Below are 22,669 nucleotides of genomic sequence, written 5' to 3'. Positions count from 1 at the left end.
TGAGACAAAGATCATGATAGTGGAAAGTAGATTGCTCAAACTCTTAAGTTTTGACATACAATTAACTTTCAAGTCTCCCTCCTCTAAAAGCATAAAGATGCATTTGCTATTACAATCACCATCAATGAAATCAAAAGTTTTTCTCTGCATTTCAAACAAAACACAACTCTCTTGTTTTCTAACACACACAGTTCAGAAAGAAAGAAAGGAAACCCTGGCTCTGCTCACCATAACCTTCACAAGAAAATGGACTAATTTTTAAAATAATTTGGAGAAATTTCCCTCTATGCTGTAGCACCAAGTCTGCAGTACTGGAGAGAAAAAGATGGAAGCCCTTTGAATTTTTACCTCCCTCATTAAATAGAATTCCATGAAAATTTCTTTTGGTTGCTGTAACTGCTTCTTGCTGGTTGGTTTTTTTCACATTCTCGGGAAATTTTCTTTACCCTTCCCATTGGTCCTCCTTGATAAACTTTATCAAAAGTTTTATGTTTTTCAAACCATTTTGATGACTCCCCAACTTTTATCTCCGTAAGATCAAATCATCTTTGGTTATCAAAACTAATTCTTGAAATTCCCTCTTTTTCACTGTCAGATTGTCATCGTCTTTTTCTATCTTTATATGATATTTAAATAACATTACCCACTAAAGATGATATAATGTTTATTAAAACATTATAATATTATTTGATTCTTTCCAAGTTTCTATTCACGATCATCTGTCATAATGTATTCTGACTGCTTACTGGAAACTTCATCTTCAGTTACAACCGAACAATCAATTTTATTCGCAATAGCAAGGGTGCCAGTTATTTGGGGTGAATGAAGATTGTTCCAAATCTGAATTTTCATGCATGGCTGGGATCATAAAACACGTGCTCCCATGTCTTTTTCCATTGGCACGTTCGTTTAATGTTAGAATTGTTTCATCTCTGTTTATATACCTATGTATCCATATTTGCACAAACAATCTCTCACTCCTCACGCCAGGTTAAGGATTCACAACAGGCCCGATTTTCCAACTATCACTCTTTAATGCGTACCAATCATTGGATACACCTCATGGGTGCTCAAGCCATGAGCCTCACAATCCAATAAATGCCTTGAATCGCTGTGGCAAATGTGGTACCTCCGAACAAAGAAAAAGGTCAACAAGACAGCTGATACGGCAAGCAGGGATAAGAAAGAGACTGTAGGCATTGACCAAGCGGTATTTTCAATTGCTGGCACAATACAACATTTTGTGTCGATATCATCTGCATATCACAAAAGCATATCTGCTATTTCTTTGCTTACGAATATAGCATTGATACGAATGCCCATAGATCCTCCTGACATTATCATGAGTTCCTCTCCTTCCTAGTTCTCTTGAGGGCTAAGTTTAACTATGAATTTTCGTCCTCTGTGATTATATGCAGACCCGTGATAAGCATTCAATTGAACAATTCCAAAGACGTTTATTCGAACATAGCTTCTCTACAAAATCCCAGACATCCCTAGAATAATATAATTTGGCATTTGATGAAAATTCAACTACATTCGGGTGCTCACAGCAAGCTCGACTTTCACTTTGAATACTGCGGCTTACTAGGATTCTTTAAAAACATAGGGCTCTTTGTTTGGGATATTATTTCCATATGTTTTATTTTATCGACCATACACATACGTCTTGTCCTTTCAAAGGCAGATTCCACGTTTATGGAGTTCCAGTTATGCACTGATGCCTGAACGTTTTACACTGCCTTATCTCTTACTAGATTAAGCCATGACTGACAGTTGTAGGTTTTTCATTGAACATTTCAATAGCATGGTTCTTGAGCGAAAGTGGGAGTCGATGGCATCTCCATGCGGTTAAATGTAACCGCGGGATCTGCTTATGCCTCCACCCTTTCTTTGACATGAGGTGAGGCTCAAGTGTATAAAAATTTGCATTTGGTTTGGATATGGCGCTATCTCTTGGTGGAGCATTTCCCGTAATACATCGCCATATCTTCAAACACTTTGCACGCATTGTTGATCCGATGGCAAGGATGTTTCATTTGATTAATGAGGAACTCGCGGCTATGGTGGTGAGTTCCAACATGTTGAACTCGATAGAGTTTGGTCAATCTTATCACAACAAACTCTCTACCTTCGACGGTGAGCCTATGGATTGGAAATAATGTCTTTGACAGAAATTCATGACTCATGTTCTCTTCATAAATAGCTGACCAATCACTCCAATCTGCACAGGTGAGTGATCTTGCAGGAACTTGTCCTGAGCTCTATATTTTATTATTATTAGATGCTCAAAATGTGTTCTGGCAGATATATCATTCTTTTCCATTGCTATCGGTATTTAATTAGACAGTCATCCTTCAAATATGATCTCAATGAAGATAAACTAATCCAAGAATCTGATATATTCACCGACCCTTAATAATTTGAATTGAATCCCAAAATGAAGCTCGATTGCCTTTGATCTTCTCCCTTTTGATGGATGGATCTTCTTTAATTAAATGCCCCCCACATTTACAATCTGACAATCATATCACCAAACACCCGAACTGAATTCTGAACCTGTGAAGCCTCTTGTGAAGTCATTTGAACCTAAATTAAATGATCCCTATACCTCTGCTCTGAATCATTGGAGTTGACAATTTTGAGCCTGAGTCTTGATTATGAATCTGCATGTTGACCAATTTGAACCATTGAACCTTTGAACGAACCTTTCAGAATAGATCATTAAGTTCGAAGTGGTTCAAAAACTTTGCACTTGAAGTTTTAAAACCAAGAAGTTCGAAGTGGTTCAAAAACTTTGCACTTGAAGTTTTAAAACCATGTTCATATTGGGTACTAACACTGTGAAAGCACGTTCTTTGAGACAAAAAAGGAAGACCCAGAATATTTGGAGAGTGACCTAGAAAATAGCTCAAAAAACCTAGAAGGAATATGTTGTCCATTTTTGGATCTGCTTGCTCGAAAAATGATGCACAAAAATCAAGGCACTCATAAAAAACAGATGACAACCCAGTTGAGCTCTCGAAAAACCCACTAAGAATCCGCAAGCAAATTTATTTTTTCCATGCTCAAAATTAAGGGTTTTGAGCAAAACCCTGGCCGGTGACCAATGAAGGTATGGAGTGCAAAAAAATGGCGATTTCTTGGAGAGAAATGGTTGATTTTTGCACAGATTGTGATGTGCAGGTAAAGACAAGGTTAGAGAGTTTAGTTTGGCCTCCAAAAAATGGCAATTTGACCCATGAATTACTCGAAAATGGACACACGAATTTGGGGTAGAACGGCTGCAAAACAGACTCGAGTTGTAGACGCGATTTGCAAATTTAAGCTAGACGTGAGCTGCAAAAGATATCAGACGCTGGTTGCAGAGTGGAGACACAATTTCAACCAGTTGAGAGTAGGTAAAAAATGACCATGGTTTGCTGATTGTGATTTATGGAAAAATGCCCACGAAAACACGCAAATTCCAGACAAAACCTATAATATCCCTTTCTGGATATTCTACTAAAAACTGAGATATAGACTTGCAGATTTAATCCCGAACAGCAAACCAATTTTCAGAACCTTAAATGACTTGTAACCCACAGATTTGCATTCAAAGAAACTCTGAAAAACTTTGTTTATTTCTCCAATAATCAGAAGTACATATTAAAAACCAGGAGTTAACTCAAATAACTTCAAAATGCGCTACTGTATTATACATCAGCAATACAATAACGTGCAACAACTCAAGTAATCCAATCTTATAAATAGAAAATAACAGTCAGATTGGAAATTTAAATGAAACCTGTAAGAAGGCTAGGTTTGCGTCCAACCTTCAAAACACTTCTCCAAGGGTTTGCGTCCTGGAAGAAGAAACCAACAATTGTTTCCAGTTCCCAGATTAATATTTGCTTGAATATTATAATCTTCATCTCTCCTCTCATGTGGAGCTTGTTGTACCTTTATAAATTTTTCCAATGTGATGCACGCTCATTCAAGCAATGTGGGATAAAGCACCTTTTTGGTCCTTTAGTCACTTAAGTGAACATAGTACCTTTTTAAAATAAAGTGACAAGCTTAAATGAACTTAAAAAGTCACTTAGCCAGTAAACCATATAATCGTCAGGCATTAAAATAACTAACCAAACGAACTTGGATAAGCACATGCAATAGCTTGTTGGAAAGCTCTCGGTGAGCCGCTTCCAAACCAACACTGAGATATCCAGAATACTGAGTTCTGTTCACTTACTAAAAATAGCAAGTATCCAGACAAACTGCCAAAACTGCTCCGATGGGTTTGAAACTGAAAATGTCTAGGCCAAATCTCAAACTGAACCCTGAAAAGAACTTTCTCACCCTCGAAACCTAGGCGAAGTGAGCTGGCAACACTGAATTATAATGTCCCAGAAAAAAAGGGACATTACAAAACCACAGATATTTTTCTTTGAAACCCTAGCTGAGACTAAGTGTCAGGAAGCAGGTAAATCCAGGTAAAGATTAATTTCAAAAATAAAAACCAAAATTTTCAATAAGAAATTATTTTTGAAAAAAATCCAACCATGCTCTAATACCATATGATGAAGTAATTGGTAAAAAATACTTATTACTATTGGAGACGGAGAGGTCATTATATACAAAAGAATGAAATGATGTTTCTTTAGGAAACGATCGTAAAGAATAGAAACATTCTGTTATAGCTGAAAGAAAGCTAAAAAAGATACAACTAATTAAAGCTAACTAAATATTTACAATAGATTACCATTAACTAATAATAGACAATTATCTATTATTGTAATAGTCATGGGCTGACAATCAATCAAAAGTTGATTCAAAACTATTAGTGAATATCTAAGTTGTCGATTCTTGTAGAGGTTTGGGCACAAGAATTGGAACCTGACAATCAAGCAAAACTACTACTAGATATCTAAGTTGCCGATTCCTGTAAAGGTTTGGGTATGGGCATTGGAACCTGGTACGGCGGGACAACAATATTTTTGTTCCTTGAATATGGGTAGGGCTTATATATAGTGTTACATCGGGCTGGGGACGTTGGGATGGGGGGACAATGGGTCTAAATTTGGGTACAACGGTGGATTGGTGCTCTATATTCCATATACTATTCGTATAGTACTTGAAATGCTAGTTATGAAAAGATGTATAACAAGTATAAGAAGTAATGTCTCCTATTGCAAATCCCAAATACCAAATACTTGAACATTGAACATTGAGCATTGAATATCAAATTACTAATTAGAAATTAGAATATGAAAAAAAAAATTGATGATGAAATTGTGGAATTAGCAAACAAAAGATTTCTATTATATCAAAAAGATCATAAAAATGATTATAATTAGTAGCATGATATCAAAACAAGTAAAAAAAAGTGATGGTGGAAAGGTGGGGGTTGGGGGATGCCCTGCCCCCTTGTCCATAGGAATGCAAGGGTCTAGGGAGGCCGGACGTGTCCGTGTTACACTAATATATGTGTATGTGTGTATGTAGTACACTCACAAATGTTTTCAAAAATTTTAAATTTGTTATACCAAGTTCCATAACTTATTCAAAGTGTTTGACTTAATTTTCTGCAAGGTAATTGTATCACTATAAATCCTATTTATTTTCTCCATTGTCATTTTCAATATTGCAAGTTCCTTATGCCTATTTTATTGGCAAATCCATCTCAGGGTTGTATGAGGACCAATTATTGGTGGACAAGTTTATAATGGCAGTTCAATTTCATTCTTTTAACAAGTATAACTCACTCAAATATACCATGAAGGTTGAACATGACACTTTTCAAGCATAGCCAAACCCACAGAGAACTCAGGCACCTGGGCAGTACTCTGGGCAAAACTGGGGACATACCAGGACCAAACCAGCACTTGAGTTGAACCAGGACCAGAACCCAGGCTTGTAGGGAAGAATTCGGTAACATAGGTGAATAACAATATGTATTCATACAAATTATGTGAATCAAATCTAGAAAAGGACCTCCAAATAATTATTGAAGTTCATGGAGAAATCTGAAAAAGGTCTTTACTCTTTCCTCGTGATGAATTGGGGAATTGAATTATTATTTAATCAAGAACACTATTGAAAATATTTTGCCAGGGTGGAAGCTATAATTTAGCTTCAAAAAGAAATCCAAGATGTTGAGTTTTGGATATGGAATATACCTTAATCTTATTCATCATACAAGTTTGAGGGGGTAGCATCTTTGTGGATTATTTTTCTCCAACTTAATGTCCTGGCAGAAGCGGTCATCAAAAAATTTAAATTGCTAGAACAGCATTCAAAACCAAGGAGAGAGACGCCTGGGTACGAAACAAGCCAAAATCACACATCTCAAAAGTAGCTGGATAAAAGGCTGCAGCAAATAAATAGGTGGATGTAAATTGGATGCATATTGTCCCAATGTCATATTAGAATAGTATAGTTTTTCTTTAATGGTCATCTTACTTAGTCTTAGTTTATTAGGTAGTTTCTATTTCCATATTTAGTTCATGATTGTTTCTTTTAGAAACATTGTCTTTGCAAATCTATGTAAGGAGCTTCAATCTCCTCTGTTTAATACAACTACAACAACTTCGATTTACCATAACAAATATTAGAGTAGGTCGATGGGATTTCATAAAATTTGACAAATTTTTTAAGAAAAAATTGAGCGTCTTCTAATTTGGATTTTTTTCCCAAAATATGGTTTCTGATTTTTTGAAATGAAAATTGTAAAAGATACTTTATGAAATTTGTTGTTTGTCTTAGAAGATTTTTGCGGAAAATTGCAAGCTTTGTTGAGGGTTTCGATTGTGCAATTTCTTGGTTTGGGCAAAAGCCTTTGATTTTTGAAGGTTGAATGTATTTGCATGTGAGTTGCATGTTCTTGCATGTACTATTTTACCATGCGAAGTCTCGTGTTTCGCTACATGAAGATTTTTCTGATAGGTTTACGTAATTTTTTCACTTAAAAAACTTCTGATGGGTTTTCATAATTTTTCCCTCAAAAAAATTCTGATTCTATAATTTGTGAAGTTGTGTAGGATTCCTTTGTGGGTTTATAAGTTTTTCCTCATAAAGTATCTATTGGGTTTTACCATTTTTCGTAAAAAAACAAAGCTTTGTATTGTTTGGTTTTATTGTTTTTTTACCTCAAAAATCATGCTGAGTTTTGATTGTTTTTCCACCTCAAAAGTTGTCTCGTTATCTGATTTTTCTCCTAAAACATTGTGGCTTTTTGCAATCTGTTTTGGGGCATGTTGCTCCTCTGCAAAATCTGGAGGGTTTGTTGAATTTTACTCAAAATTGTGCTAGCTGTTCTCAGTGTTTGTCTCTGTGTCCAGGGAAGACCAACTTCATTATCTTACATTAGGTTGGATGTTTTGTGATGATTTTTGATTGGATGTTTGGTGATATTTTTGTTAGATGTTTTGTGGATTCTAGGAGGGTTAGTGGCAGACTTATCTTAGTGACAGAGTGAGTTGCAGGCTCTTTTCTTTTTTTGCAAAGCTTTCTAAAGAAGGGGCACCCTCCTCTGTTCTTTTCTAGATGGAATTTGACTTCTTGGTCATTAATATTTTGCATATCTAGGGAGGGTCTCAACAACAACAAATTGTTTTGACGAATTTGTGACCAAAAGATAGCAATTAGACAATGACCGTTAAGGGAGGGTATTAGAATATTATAATGTTTCTTTAATGGTCATCTTACTTATTTACTTTATTAGGTAGTTTCTATTTTTAGTCTTTACTTTATTAGGTAGTTTCTATTTTTATCTCTAGTTCACAATTGTTTCTTTTACAAACATCGTCTTTGTAAATTTACATAAGGAGCTTTCATCTCCTCTGTTTAATACAAGTACAACATTGATTTAACATAACATGTTAGAGTAACTAATCAATATGTTAAAACTGAAATTTATAATGAAATATGGGACTCTCATCCAGTTGGAAAGTAAGAGAAAATTGATGCACCATAAATAAGTCATGATATCAAAGCTGAAATAAGCTATATCAGCATGTCCACCCAAAATTAAAATAGAAATATTGCTCAATGCTTATCTATTCCAATATTGGTGGACATAAATATTAAGATAATATCTTATACTTTCTATAATAGTCAACTACTTGTCTGTAGTCCGTCTTTCAGTCTAGATAGGAATGTTTCCTATCTTGTCTCTTTTGTCTTCAGTCCAGATAGGAATGTTTCTATCCTGTCTCTAGTTTTGTTTCTAATTCCGTCTTCAATCTACGTTGTTTCTTTTAGAAACAATGTCCTTGTAATTCTTTATAAGGAACACATTAGTTCCTCTGTTTATGAATGAATCATCTGGAAATCCGTTAATCTGCCAACTCTTCTTGAATCTTGTAACATGGTATCAGAGCTATTACTTAAATTTTTTCGAAAAAATTTATAATTTCTTCGTGAAATTATTTGTTTAAATTTTTTCAAAATTTTTTCTGTTGAATTTCTCTAAAACCCGCTTAGGGTTTTCGGCCTAGAGAAATTCTTGAACTCGGGTCTGCCTGTGTTTGTTCAGCACACTCTAGCCCCATTCGTCCATGCACATCGATCCTTGAAGAAAAATCTGCCATTTTTTATCAAGAAATCTGAAGTTTTTTCAAGCTTTTTTCAGCTAGGGCCTTTTTTTTCGAAACCCTAATTTTTGGGGTCGAAAAAATATTTTGTTTGCAGATTCTTGGTGGGTTTTTCGAGAGCTCAACTGGGTTGTCGTCCGTTTTTTCTGGGTGCCTCGATTTGTGTGCCTCGATTTTCGAGCCAGCGGATCCAAAAAATGACAGCAAATTCCTTCTGGGTTTTTCGAGCTCTCTTTTGGGTCTTTCGTATTTTTGCCTCGAAGAATGTGCCTTCACAGATTTTCACCGATTTTCATTGAAAAACGTGCCATGGCATCTCTGACAAATATTCTGTTCGAACATAATTCCAAATTCAATGGTCGCAATTATGGAACTTGGAAGCAGCGCATCATCGCCATCTTCAAATATCGTTGTTTGGATGAACTTGTTCTAGGCACAAAGTCTCCTCCGACCTCCGACCAAGCAGAACAGGACAAGTTTGATGATCGCAATCGAGAGGCTATTATGCTTTTCAAGCTCTTTGTTATCGATGATCAGCTACCGCAGATTCCTTCTGGCAAGTCAGCTGCAGAAATTTGGAAATATCTGAAGGAGCTGCATGAAACAACAGCACAAGTTGTCGAGCTTCCTGATCGAGGCGAAGCTGCATTTTTCACCTTCTGAATCTGTTTCTGTTTTTATGGGTTTGTTGATTTTCTCCTCAAAAATCATTTCAAGTTGTCTGTAGTATGCAAGGTTGTGTGAGATTCTGGATTTGTTGATTTTCTCCTCAAAAATCATTTCAAGTTGTCTGTAATACGCAAGGTTGTGTGAGATTGTGGGTTTTACTTTTTTTCCACAAAAACGAAGTTTTGTAATTGCAACTTATTTTGAGTCATAGCACTCTTCTGGCAAAGCTTCTTGGTTTCAGCATTCTATAGATCCAGGGAGGGTCTCAGTTATCACAGAATGTTTCGACATCTGTACGTTGACCATTAAGGGAGGGTATTAAGATAATATCTTATACTTTCTATAATAGTCAACTACTTGTCTGTAGTCCATCTTTCAGTCTAGATAGGAATGTTTCCTATCCTGTCTCTTTTGTCTTCAGTCTAGATAGGAATGTTTCCTATCCTGTCTCTAGTTTTGTTTCTAATTCCGTCTTCAGTCTACGTTGTTTCTTTTAGAAACAATGTCCTTGTAATTCTTTATAAGGAACACATTAGTTCCTCTGTTTATGAATGAATCATCTAGAAATCCGTTAATCTGCCAACTCTTTTTGAATCTTGTAACAATAAATATGTCAGATTGAGATGGAAAAAGTTAAAGACAAAATCATCATGCTGAGATGGATTGCAGTTTTGTTGCTCATACTTGATGTTGCAACAAAATGGCATACAAATACTATAGAAAGGATAGAGAAATACAATTTGGTATACCTCACTGCATACCAGAATCATTATTTTAGGTAACCTAATTTCGGAGGTCCTGCAATGCAGATAACTTCTTTTAAGAACGCTATAAATAGACTTCAAAGAATTCATTTATAAATATGATTATATGTATGTGGATCCTGTCTTTCTGCTAGTACCAGTAACTTAAGGCAAGTCTATGGTGCAGTTTTTAATGCCGTTAAATACAACAATTTGTGAATGAATATTTTTACCATAAAGCTCAGCTAGCTTTGACATACAACTCCTGGTAATGCTAAAATAACTGTCAAGAAGACAAATATCCTCAATGCGAATTTTGATACAGTGTTCTCTTTTGTGATAATCTGCACTGAATTTTCATTTCAGCGTTTAATATGAAGAAATTTAAAATTTACAGTTCAATTCACATTCCAAATTCTCTTAAAAGTAAACATGATGGATATCATGACTATTTGTTGTGCAGCAATTTACAAGTGAATTTCGGATCAGAAGAGAATGCATTAATGGTGTACACAGCACTGTCTGTTGATAAAGAGGTAATTCTTAGCTGTAGGCAACAACTGGAACCCCTATATGGTTTTATGATATTTATCTAGTATTAATGCATTTGATACTAGCATATCGTGAAATGTTTTACACGTTGATAAGAAATACCACTTTTAACACACTATTGAAATTAAGCTTATTGATTCCTTAAACTTCCATTATTCTGTTGTCTTGTTTTTTTGAAGATAATTGCATGATTATAACTTATTGTCTAAAAGTTTGCCGAGTTGACGGTTGAACTGAATTGAAGAGGAAACCGTATAATGTTAATATTTAATCTCTGACATGTTGGATGCCACCAACTTTCCACAGTGAAACCATTAAACATGAGATTTCTTGTTTAGTTACTCAGGTTTCAAGTCACATTTTGAGTTGTTACAAACTGGTAGTGCTTCTTGAAGTTCATAAATTTACATATCTTTTTGGGTGGAGTCTTGTATTGTTTGTCACATACTTGCCTATATAGAAGAGAACATAGTATGAACGGAGAAAATGATTGGCACAAAGTCTGTAATGGTTCTTTTTGCTAGTTCTCCTTTGTCTTATTCATTCCATCATGAGATACAATCATGTTATTCAATTTTTTTGGGATAAAAAATATCTATTTAGGTTGACCTGAGAAATATTATAGTGTACTTGCTAGTTTGAAACCAGGGCAAGCACATCTAGACAAAATAGCAACGGGGAACCTGCACACCCAAATTAGTAAACATAATCGCAAATCCACGAAGTAAATTCTTCTCCACAAGATTTGAAATTATCACATAATTATATTTGATATGAATTGGTTTGATTGAATTACATTGAGAAGGGTAGACATAAGCTACTACATAATCTCAGTGACTAGGTTCAATGAAAATTCTAGTATCTTATCACTTAATCTACCTACTCCTATTAATGATCTAACTAGTTTTACTACTTACCAGTAAAAAAAATTACAACAAACTATATATGATAAAATATAAGCTTTATAAAGAAATAATTCATTTATGTTAATTAACAAAACCTGTTATGTTTAGAAACTTAATCTTGGCGGTATCAGAGATTTCAAATAGAGCTATCAAGCAGGTTGACAACTTATGTAGGATTATTTTTTGATATTGCATTGGGGAGATGAAACCAACGCTATGACTATATAGCATACTACATAATATTTTTATCTATCGGAACAATAGCTTGAAATATTGGTATATATCAGAACAATAGCTTGAACCATAGTTTGCAGACTCAGACTCAGAGAGTACTTGGTAAGCCCAAATTTTTCAACTCGGCAAAAATACTTGGCAGCTTAGAAAGTACTGAAAATTAAAATCTCTTAAAGAAACATTTCCTTTGGATACCAAATGTATTAAATTAAAAATTGACATCTCTAAAGAGAAATTGAAAGGCTTTACAGAAAACTGTAATATTCCTTAAGGTTTTACAGCCAAATTTCACCTTTCCAATCTGAGTTATTTTCTCAAACAGTTTGCATACTTAGGAAGAATATTCTAATTGTTGAGACTGAAAATCACTTACCAGTTCAGTTGTTCAATATTTAAGCCTGCCCAAATTGGTCTTGAAATGTTACAGCAAAAATATGTTTCTGATGTTGTATTTGTGATTTAACTTTGTAATCCTTAGTAATTACAGATGCATTTAATACAGTGAAAGCATTGATATCGTATACAAGGAAAGATCACAAGAAAACTATTCTTCTGGCACTGTTTTGGATTCCTACAGCTGGCCGTTATTGTATTGTACTTTTGCAGTCCCGTAGACCCTCTTTGTGGTGTCTTCTTGGACATTAATAATTTTATATCATATTGTTACAGAGCAATCCAAATGAACATCTGATGGAAATAACAAATCTGCACTCTGAGAATAACATTGAATCTGGAATATCTTAGGCAGGCGGATTTATTTGCAGTTGCTCCAATGGAAAGTAAAATGTCCATTGAGGATTCAATACTACTTAGATTTCCCAAACACGAGTATTATTATTGGTGTATGGTTGAATCTGGCAAGGAAAACAGAAATATCTTCTTCTTACCCAAAGGTATAAGCTCCACGACCTCAAGAGTGTTATCTCCCAATCAAAGAAGCAGTAAACGTTTGTCTTTAGCTGTGAATCAGAAGAGGAGAGCATGATCATAGATCTACCGATACATTAGTAGGAGCTGCATTTAGAGGAACACCCACACCGTGTATGACCGACAGCTTCGCAAGAATATTCAGCTGATTCCAAGGCTTCTGTATTTGATATTTATAATTTTATAAAATATCAAACCCACAACTTCATAAGATTAATTGCTGAAACATATGCACAGCTACGTAGTGTCTTTAATATTAATCCCTCTAGTCTTAGCAAATACTCGTTACAGCAATCTTCATCCAATACCAAGGTTGCACAGGTACGTGGGTACGGGAACAAGAACGGGTACGGGTACGCATATTTTTCAAAACAAGGGATGGGGGTACGTGTGTATGCCTAATTTTTTCTATATAATTAATATTTTATGGAAAATATAAAAATCAAAATATATGTCATGAGTCATGACATTGAGCATTCAAAACAAGAAATTTGAAAATATGAGCCATAAGTCAAATTATAATATATATATATATATATATATATATATGCTTTTGTTGAATGTTTAATGTTTAAAGTATTTCTCATAATAGGGGATGGAGGTACTTGGGTATGTGAAACTTATTTAAAAATTATACTTTTATATTTATAAAAAATCTGAAATTATGAGTCATGACAATGGTTTTTCAAAACAAGAAGAGTGATAAAGTTTGCAAATGTAATGTATTGTTTTCAGTTTCAAATTTGCTATATGTTTGAAATAATAATACATGATAAATGCTTTGATGCATAACAAAGAAGGCAGACTTTAAACATGAACAAGAAGATCCTAAATCATATGACAATGACATATTGCAAATGATAAACTTATGACTTGAACAGTGATAAAGTTTATTGTTAATGAGTATCAAAGTTTCAAACTGATTTGGTATTGAATTAAGTTTGATAAACAAGCAGCTAATACAAAAATAAAAAACCAAAAATAAAAATCAGAATCTTAATCAAGGTCCTTAGCTATGATGCTCTCCACCAAGTACCCGGTACGTGGGATATGTCTACCCGGTACTTGGGTATGTGGGTACGACTACCAGGGGTGTGGGTACGAGTACCCATGCAACCTTGTCCAATACAAATGCAAAATTTTAATATATCAGGCATACTGAATATTATGGTTCGCCCAGCCATAAATATTGGATGGATATATCTCTAGTCCCAAATAATTAATTAAACCTTCTGCTTAATAAAATCAATAGATTCTCTTTGACATTCAGTAGATGATAAATAATCTCCACTTAAAACTCACATCAAATGTATTATAATATCCAGAATGAAATAAATCCTTATTTCCCCCATTCAGATATAAAATATCTCATTCAATAAGTATCTTTAGTTATTGCAAATTTGTCTCCAACAGAGATTTCACAAATTCAGCATAGATGTAGACTCACTCACAGATCCACCACTTTGTAAGAGCTAGGTTTTCGTCCAACCCTTCTATTGATTTTCTGAAGGTTTTTGCCCCAAGAGATTTGCTTTGTACAAAGCTTCAAACAAATTAGAAGAGCTAGTTTTTTGTCCAACCCTTCTATTGATCTTTTGAAGGTTTTTGCTCTTAGAGATTTGCTTTGTACAAGGCTTCAAACAAATTGTCAAACTCAGAAAGCATACCAATTCCTCCATCCAGTCTTTCTTATAAAGAACTGCAAGAAGCATCTAGTATATTAGGTCAACTTAGCCAACTTCAGTTTTAATCTAATTTGGAGATCTTTATTTAATAAAGTGACATTTATAATGTTTTATTATATTTAATTAAATTAATTAATATTAAGTCATCATTTAAATTTTTATCTTTTTTTTTTGATAACTTAATTGAAATCAATTTAAATAATTGTTCTCCCTGCCCAAACATTGCTTGTTCTCAAGCAATTCCCTACTGGACCAATAGGATCCCAAGTCAGCTTTATGAAGAGCTTTGTTACTCTGCTGCTCCGCTATGATGCAGTCAACATCATTTAACCCTAACTCTGACATTCAAAGTATCCCTATGATTAGGCTTATCCATTCCTTCCAACAATGTCTCATCAAATCCCACCACTCATACTCATGCTGTAGACTGAAGTTTGATTAATAACATGCGGCATCCTCATGAATATTAGTATTCTCATCCATTTTTCATACTCCAATCTGCCTACCATAGATGCATAATCGATCAAAAGCTCATCATAGAATGTTATACCTGAAAAACTCTTGCACCAATATCATATTCATTCCTCAGAAAATCAACTGGTAAGGCTATCTCCTCATCCACTTTGTCGTTATTCATTTTTGTGATCAAACGTGCTGCTGCTACCTGTGGTGCTTCATCCACCATGAACTCTCCAGCTGTTGGAAGTTCTAAATAGATCATTCAAGAGAATGCAACCATTAGATTCCCAATATGATATTGGAATCAATAAATCTCAATCATGTAGAAATCATTGGACATTGTGTAATACTCAAAGTCTAACGCTCATTTGTGGTATTTCTTGTTGCATCTCACCTTGAATCCATTTGCCATCATCACAAAAAGTCCTGGAAAATCCTCCAATGCCAATACATTTCTTGCCATGAAGCTATTACTCAAAAAATTGTGAGTTGCACCACTGTCTAGCAAACATGTCACTTGCAGCTAACTCACAAATTCTCTTACTCCAAATGTTTGATACCTGGGAATACCAGGAAATAAAACAACATCCCAGGAGGTAAAGCTGTATCATCTTGTTCTTCATTACCACTTTTTGAAGTATCATCATTTGTGTCTTCATTGTCGGATGTCACTTCAACATAATATATTTTACCTACATTATTGGATCCCTCTGATTTATCTTGGATAATGATTCTGGTACGATCTGAGCCTGGATTTTCGGTCCGGAATCCTGCCAGAATCTAAGCGGGATCTGCAGGAATCAATGGGTTGTGGTTACCCAAAAATAGGCTCGACATTGCAATTTTTTATTTTATTTTTCCAAAATTGAAAAGCTTCTAAACAGTAATTCGACCAATATAGAACTACCTAAAGCCATTTGATGGTCATTCGTTCATCTCTCAAGCATTTTTCGCCATTTTTGTTTTGTTCTAAAACTGTAGCATTTTCCTTCGAAAGTGAATGCTACAAAGAACTAAGACATAAGCAGATTGAAACAGTTTGGAATGAGTAATGCATGATGCCAAAGGGAAGGGTAGACATAAGCAGTTGCCAGAAAGAGTGTGGGATCAGAAGAAATCGCAAAAATAGCGTGTTCCATGCAGTTTTCTGTGGGTTTCAGAGTGCTGATTTGGTTTTGGCGGCGTCGACCCTGCTAAGGACGTTGCCCCCTAGACCCCTAGTCGTTGCGGATTATCAGTCGTGGGAAGTATGACCAGTTGATGAGACTTAGAGCTGCTGCAGGCATGCAGTGTCTGTGTACCAGAGGCACTTGAAGTAGGTGTTGGACGTGAGGCTATCTTGGTGGATGCATAGAGAGCTCGAGAGGAGCTGATCATCCAATTGAAGGCAGTACGACGACACTTGGCTCAGTGTACCCAGGAGTTGGAAACAGAGAAAGCGGCATGGGTGGCTATTAAGGTCAGCTGAGGAGACAGTATTGTGTTAGTAGAGGCTGCAGATGCAACATGGTTTGGGACCAGTTTGGTGCAGGTACGAGACAAATGTGAAAGTGATGTGACAGAAGCAAATTTATCTTGTTATACTTAGTCAGTTAATGTATTTTGTTTGTTAATTGTCTCAAATATTTTGTAATTGTCGTCCGGAGACGACTTTTTCTTTTTGGGTGGGACGATGTCTTAGGTAAATATTGTGTAGGCGATAAGATGTATGTCGTCGGTAGATATTGTGTAGCCGATGGGTCCCTTCGGGAAGGTTCTTGTTATGTAGCCGACGGGTCCCTTCGGGAAAGTTATTGTTATGTAGCCGACAGGCCCTTCGGTAATTGTCATGTAGTCGACGGACCCCTTTGGGAAGGTTCTTCGGAAAGTATTTATACACCCACTTGGGTCATTGTAAATTGGATTAAGCATAATGTACTGTTTTGGCATATGCGAATAAAGGAAGAAGTTCTGCCATTCTCATCTATTGTCTGTACGCATTGATTTCTTTACCCAGTACGGTAAACAGGGGAAGGCAGATTTAGTGGGCAAAGGTAAGTGAATCTTCACCCTTTTAAAGTTTTTAATGAATTTTTCAAGATTTTTAAAAAATTTTCAAGTATTTTTTGAAAGTTTTTAAAGAAGTTCTAAATACCTTTTTTATACATTGATGATTGTATGCATATTAATGGGTTATAATGCTGATTTTTTTTCTATTTATTTTGCAATAAAGTGTTTTATTTTCTTTTCCATTTTATGTTCATTATTCATAGACAAACATAGTGGTTGGAAGTGGAAGCTCTAGGTCAGTTGTTGGGGCAAACTCTTTTAGAATTTATGCAGTTTCACCAATTTGGTGTTACAGGACAATGACTAAGGCAGTGCTTGGCGGTGGGAGTTATCTTTGGCAGCATAACCATTGCTATGCAGAGTATTTGAGGTCATATTGTCGAGTGAAATCTCACTTCATTCCCAACACTGGAAAGGGATTGAAACCTTGTAGGGGGAAGATGGGAATGGGTTGCCATCCTGCAATATGCTAGAGAACAAGACAAGTTTGATAGGATAACTAACAAAGGAAAGATGGTGATTGCTCCAACCCATGCTCAGACAAGCTTGAGAATACCTCCTAGGGGAAAGATGGGAATGGGTTGCCAACTCATTTAATCCTACAATATGCTAGAGAACAAGACAAATCTGATAGGAGAATCAACAAAGGAAAGATGATGATTGCTCTAACCCATGCCCAGACAGGCTTGAAAATACCTCTAGTGGGTTGGTAACATTTGCTCGTCCTTTGTTGCCAATGCCACCACCTTTTGAACCAGAAAATGTTCCACGAAAAAGAGGCCCATTGGATGTGGCCTTGAATAATAAAATGAGAGATGTTCATCAAAGTATTGCTTGTTGCTTATATGTGAATGGGCTTCCATTCAACCTTGTGAGATCACCTTATTGGCAGGAAATGGTGATTTCCCTTTGCAAGGCACCTATTGATTATATTAGTGCTAGGGGTATGAACAAGTGCGAACCACCTTATTGTTGAAGGAGAAAGCCTCAGTAGAGACAATTGAAAGTGATCAAGGATACATGCGCAGAAATGGGTGTGTCCATTTCTTATGGATGGAAAGATTGTGAGAATAGGCCTTTGATCAATGTTATAGTAGTGTCATTTAAGGAGGCCATGTTCTTGAAGGTAGTGGATTGTGATGGGCAAGTGAAATATGCGAAATTCATTGCCAAAATCCTCATGGAATCAATTGAGATGGTGGTGGCTGCAAATGTTGTCCAAGTCACAATGGACAAAACTAAACATTGTAGGGTAGTTGGGGAATATAGTGGAGGCCACATATAATCACATTTTGTAGACACGATGTACATTTCCACACACTCAATTTAATCATGCAAAAAATTGACACTCAAATTGAATGGGTCAATAAAATTTATACTGGAGGCTGAGGAGAGAAATGTTTGTAACTAATCTTAACATGACACGTGCCATATTCAGGATCCTCTCTTCTTTGCAGTTGTTGAAGGTAATTTAAGTTAGTTTTTATATTTTGTTTTTTAGTTTTTAATTTTATAGATGAACTAAATATGTGACATGTATGTTTTATGCCATCATAGGTTGCTGAAAGGTGATTTGCACCTCATATAATTGTGTTAAGACGACTCGTAAAAGTGCAAGAGGCCTTGAGTGCTATGGTTATCAATGCTTTGTACAGTGTATGGATGCAATCAAACACAGAAAAAGCCCAAAAAGTAAAAGCATTGGTCTTTGATAATGAATTGTGGGAACGTGCGGAATATGTTTTGAAATTCACTGAGCTCATCATGAGCATGGTTATTTGTTGATACCGATTGCCCATGTTTGTGTGAAATTTATGATGACATGTGCACCATGGCGGAGCACTAAAAACAATAATAGTGGGCAAGGAACATTCAACATACAAATACTTTTTTCAAAGTTGTGGAAAAAATTATTGTTGACTGAACAAGATGACCACCCCCTTACATCTCTTGGTGTATGCCTTGGTGCCAGAGTATAATAACCAAGAGATGGTTTCACAACCAAACAGGGTGGCACCATATATAGATGCAGAGGTTGTAGCTGGTTACAAGGTTGCATTTTCAAAGATATATGATGATGGAATTTGAAACATTTTCGTCACTGAGTTTGCCCAATTTGCATCTACCAAATATCAATGACACTACTGCTCTGCATGCGCAATACAGGATGGATGCTAATGAATGGTGGTATGCACATGGGAAACACTTCATTCTCTTGCAGCCTCTTGCAATTAAACTTCTCTCCCAAATGTGTCTTTTTGAATCTTTTTAATCATTCTTCGATTTTGAATTTTCATTTAATAATATGGTTCTATCATATCAAAATTAAATACTCAATGTAAATATTGTTTGCTAAGTCATCAGGTTGCAAGTTCTTCTTCAGCTAAGCAGAATTGGAGTACATACTCCTTCCTCCACTCGGATAAGCGCAATCGCTTGGGCACCAAAAAAGCAGAGGATTTGGTCTTCATATACTCTGCAACCTTTGCCTATTGTCACATAAGAGAAAGGACTACTATGAGGTTGCAACAAAGAATCGGGATCTAGCCCTTGAGTGTTCTGATTTAGATGTTACAGTTGCACAACTTGCCCAAGTCTCTGTAGATGAACAAGAGGCAACTGTTTCACATGGTATGGACATAGTGAGTGCCAGAGCTTTTGGTTCAAATGAAGTTGAGGAGGAACCAAATGTTGACTTAAATTCATATTGAGATGATGAAGATGAATTTGGATTTCAGGTTTAAAATATGAAATATGGATTGTGATTTAAATTTTCATCATGTAATGGCATTTTGAGACTTTTGCAAAGTATGAATTTGATATAATTATATATTAACAGTTTGGAACTTATTATTATTTGAACCAATGATGAATGAGCACTGACATTTTACATGTATGAATCTATGAATATACATATATACATACACATAAATTCCGAGAATGTCTATATGTATACCTGTGGTACCAAAATCTGGCCCAATTGTTTTTTGCTGAATCCCAGATTCCGAATCCAAACCAGAATCAGGATTGGCTACTTAGATATTAGATGTTATGCTCTATACCATAATAAATTGAATATATGTATATCTTTATAATTGTTGTAACTAGCTGTATCTGTATTAAGGGCTCTTCAAAATTCATCATATCTTTATGTGACACCGTAGCTGTACTCAAAATCGTATTTATTTCCATGCATCTCTGCAATAATCAGCAAGATTACAAGCCAAGCTCTACTTTGGAGCCTCTAAGAGCACTGGGGAAATCAACGGTACCTAACAACTACCTTACTTTCTGTGTTCTGCAGCATCGCTCAAACATCATCACATCACTTCCACAGCCAGCTGTAATCACCTAGAATTCTAGAAGGAAAGACAGGACACCAATCTGCATATTCTGCTTGCATTTGGTTATGGATTGGATATCTCAGATTCCATTTTGGGCTGTTGGTCTTCCATGTATGTCACATTGGATGCATTGAGGAGGTACCAAATTATTGTTATGGCAATGTCTGATTTTGGCAGATTTTCCAACTGCCAAATCTGCCTATTTGGTCTTGAGCTGAAGTGCTGCAGAATGTGCGTACTGGCTGCAAGATTCCAGGTCACATGTTCAGAAGCTACAGAATATGCTTCATATTGCTATTCTTCGTAAATGAAAAAAGGGCTCCTGATGGTTGGTACCATCTCAGAGCCTCCAATGTGTTCTATGTTTGACTCTATATCAGACTGTTGGTTTGCTTGCTTTCTCTGTCTTTGATCATTTGAAGTTATAGGTTGTCTTGGTCTCTATAGTTGGTACATGTTGATTGAGTTTGAATTTGTCCACTTCAGCAGAGGTTTTCTGTTGGGAACAACTTGGATCCAGTGGCTAGGGTAATAATACAAATTGAAGAAATACATTGTTTTATTTGGAAAGCAAGGACTTGATTATTAGGTATCTTTAATAGGTTCATTTTTCGTAATCTCTTGTTCTCTGCTTACATGTGCTTTAAATGCACTTCCAACACTCCTCATTTCATTAACCTCTCATATTCCTATATGACATACCATATTGCATTTTGTTCTTTATGACTCAGAGCAGTTGAAGTGAATCCTTTTGAATGGAGTGAAACATTCAGGGTACCCCTTACTCTGTGGGTATAGAGCAAACCTCCTAGCACCACTAGACTCTGGAGGCATAGAGCAAATCTTCCAGTTCTGAGGACGATGGATCCCGTTAGTAATTCTTTAAATTCACTTGTTGCAATTTTCAATGCTGTTGGCCTTAATATTAGTTAAATATTTATGATGTCCTTATATCGTGTTTCAATTGCATTGCACAGAGCTTTTCTAATAATGTTTATAACTTATTTTGTTTGTTAAATACAAATTACAACCATATATATTGAGGCATTAATTGTTTTTTTTGGGTATATCATCCTTTTTAATCAAATGTTGTATGGTTGGATGCAAACCATTTTTTCAAGGCAGGATGTTTCTGAAACCTAAGTTTTTTTTTGTGTGTGTGCAGTTACAGCCTGACAAAGTGAAGAGGGATATGGTTTTGAGTGGTCCCCAACTCATAGTGTAAGTTGTGTGCTTTTTAATCAATTTTATAAAGTGGGTCAGTGGAACTTATGTTTGTGCTGTGGATGGTACACACTTAACAATTGTGTTTGTTTTCAAGACTGCAACTGTTGATTTTGAATATGCAAAGTGTGCTAAAATAAGGACAGAATTTGGAGTCAATACTGTGCTTCAATTTTCATCATTCTGTAACTTCTATCCAGTGTTCTAAGCATCTATATTGACTAGTTCATATTCCCTTAATATTCGCTCCCATGTAGTTGTTCAACTAGAAGCTCTGGGTAACATATGATATTGCAGGCAGAAAAAGTATTTTGATGGCAGAAGAGTGAAATGATAGCAGATCCTTTTTGCATCTTTTCAACTGGCGCTTTTATGCATTCTTCTAATTTTTCCATTTCTAAGTTGTTCCTTGAGTTTACTCTATTTCTGACTGGATTAGTTTCGAAAATATCCTTTTAACACCCCTTTGTCCGTCATTAATGCAGTCATTTTTCAGCTGTGGAGGCTAGATTTCTGCGTGCTTCATTCAGTGCATTTATGGATGTCCTAGTGCTTGCTACCAGAACAATTGAACAATTTGGTTCTAAATAGATTATTGTTTATATGAGGCATACGAAGGCTGGGTTTGGAGCTCTTTGGCCCATTTTGAGGTTCTCTCAAGAGCCACATTGTGTCAGACATGCCTCAGACTAAGGGAAAACGTAGAGGCACAAAGTCTTGGTACTTCTCATAAAATATGCTTCCTTGGCTCTTGTTAATGACAGAATTATTATTTTTAATGTAGTTAAAACTTCAAGTCAGCAGCCAGACTCATTTCACATAGCATTGGGAAGATGCTATCTAATTTACTTGATGCAGGTCGTCTCTGATATATTAACCAGTAACATGGCCAAGGAAAGGAGCTTTTCGTAGTGTACATCAAGCACATTTTCTGTATAATATTTTCACAACTTACCCTTTTTAATTGAAATATGTGCACTCTGAATGGATGGTTTTGATAAAGCTTGCAAACATCACATCAAAGCTTTACTTGATTAATGAATCTAATTTATTTGAATCAGTACATCATCTATACAATATGGGAATAAGTGCACAGATTATGCAGCAGCAGAAATAGATCCGTCCATCTATACATGCAAACCTGTCCACTTGTTATATCAAGAGATCGTTTTCATATTTCTCAGTTTTAGGTTACCATGTTAGACATGCCAATAATGTGATCGACATTATTATCAGTTTCTGAGAGTTAGTTTAGTCTTGATTAATATATTTCTTTTCCTTGATATTAGGATTAAGAAGAAAAAT

At 35.6% G+C, this 22,669-nt stretch overlaps 1 protein-coding gene across 2 annotated transcripts in view; it reads left to right on the top strand.

Moving 5' to 3' along the window:
* Positions 1-22,366, top strand: part of LOC149576009 (transcription factor) — a 73,187-nt gene extending 50,821 nt beyond the window's left edge. For both annotated transcript variants that reach the window (XR_016360945.1, XM_089816128.1), the window contains 3 exons: positions 10,449-10,521; positions 21,306-21,361; positions 21,850-22,366. Coding sequence is in view for 1 of the 2 variants with exons in the window: in XM_089816128.1 (XP_089672254.1) it covers positions 10,449-10,521; positions 21,306-21,361; positions 21,850-21,955 (235 nt within the window). In the remaining variant the exon portion in view is untranslated. The remainder of the gene's footprint in view (positions 1-10,448; positions 10,522-21,305; positions 21,362-21,849) is intronic.
* The last annotated feature ends 303 nt before the right edge of the window (positions 22,367-22,669 follow it).

The sequence above is a fragment of the Cupressus sempervirens genome, chromosome 1 (genome assembly GCF_028749045.1).
Source record: "Cupressus sempervirens isolate cs-2001-9-10 chromosome 1, ASM2874904v1, whole genome shotgun sequence".
In the NCBI taxonomy this organism is placed as follows: Eukaryota; Viridiplantae; Streptophyta; class Pinopsida; order Cupressales; family Cupressaceae; genus Cupressus; species Cupressus sempervirens.
Note: the sequence above shows the minus strand (reverse complement) of the source record. Positions and strands in the feature narration are given on the sequence as shown.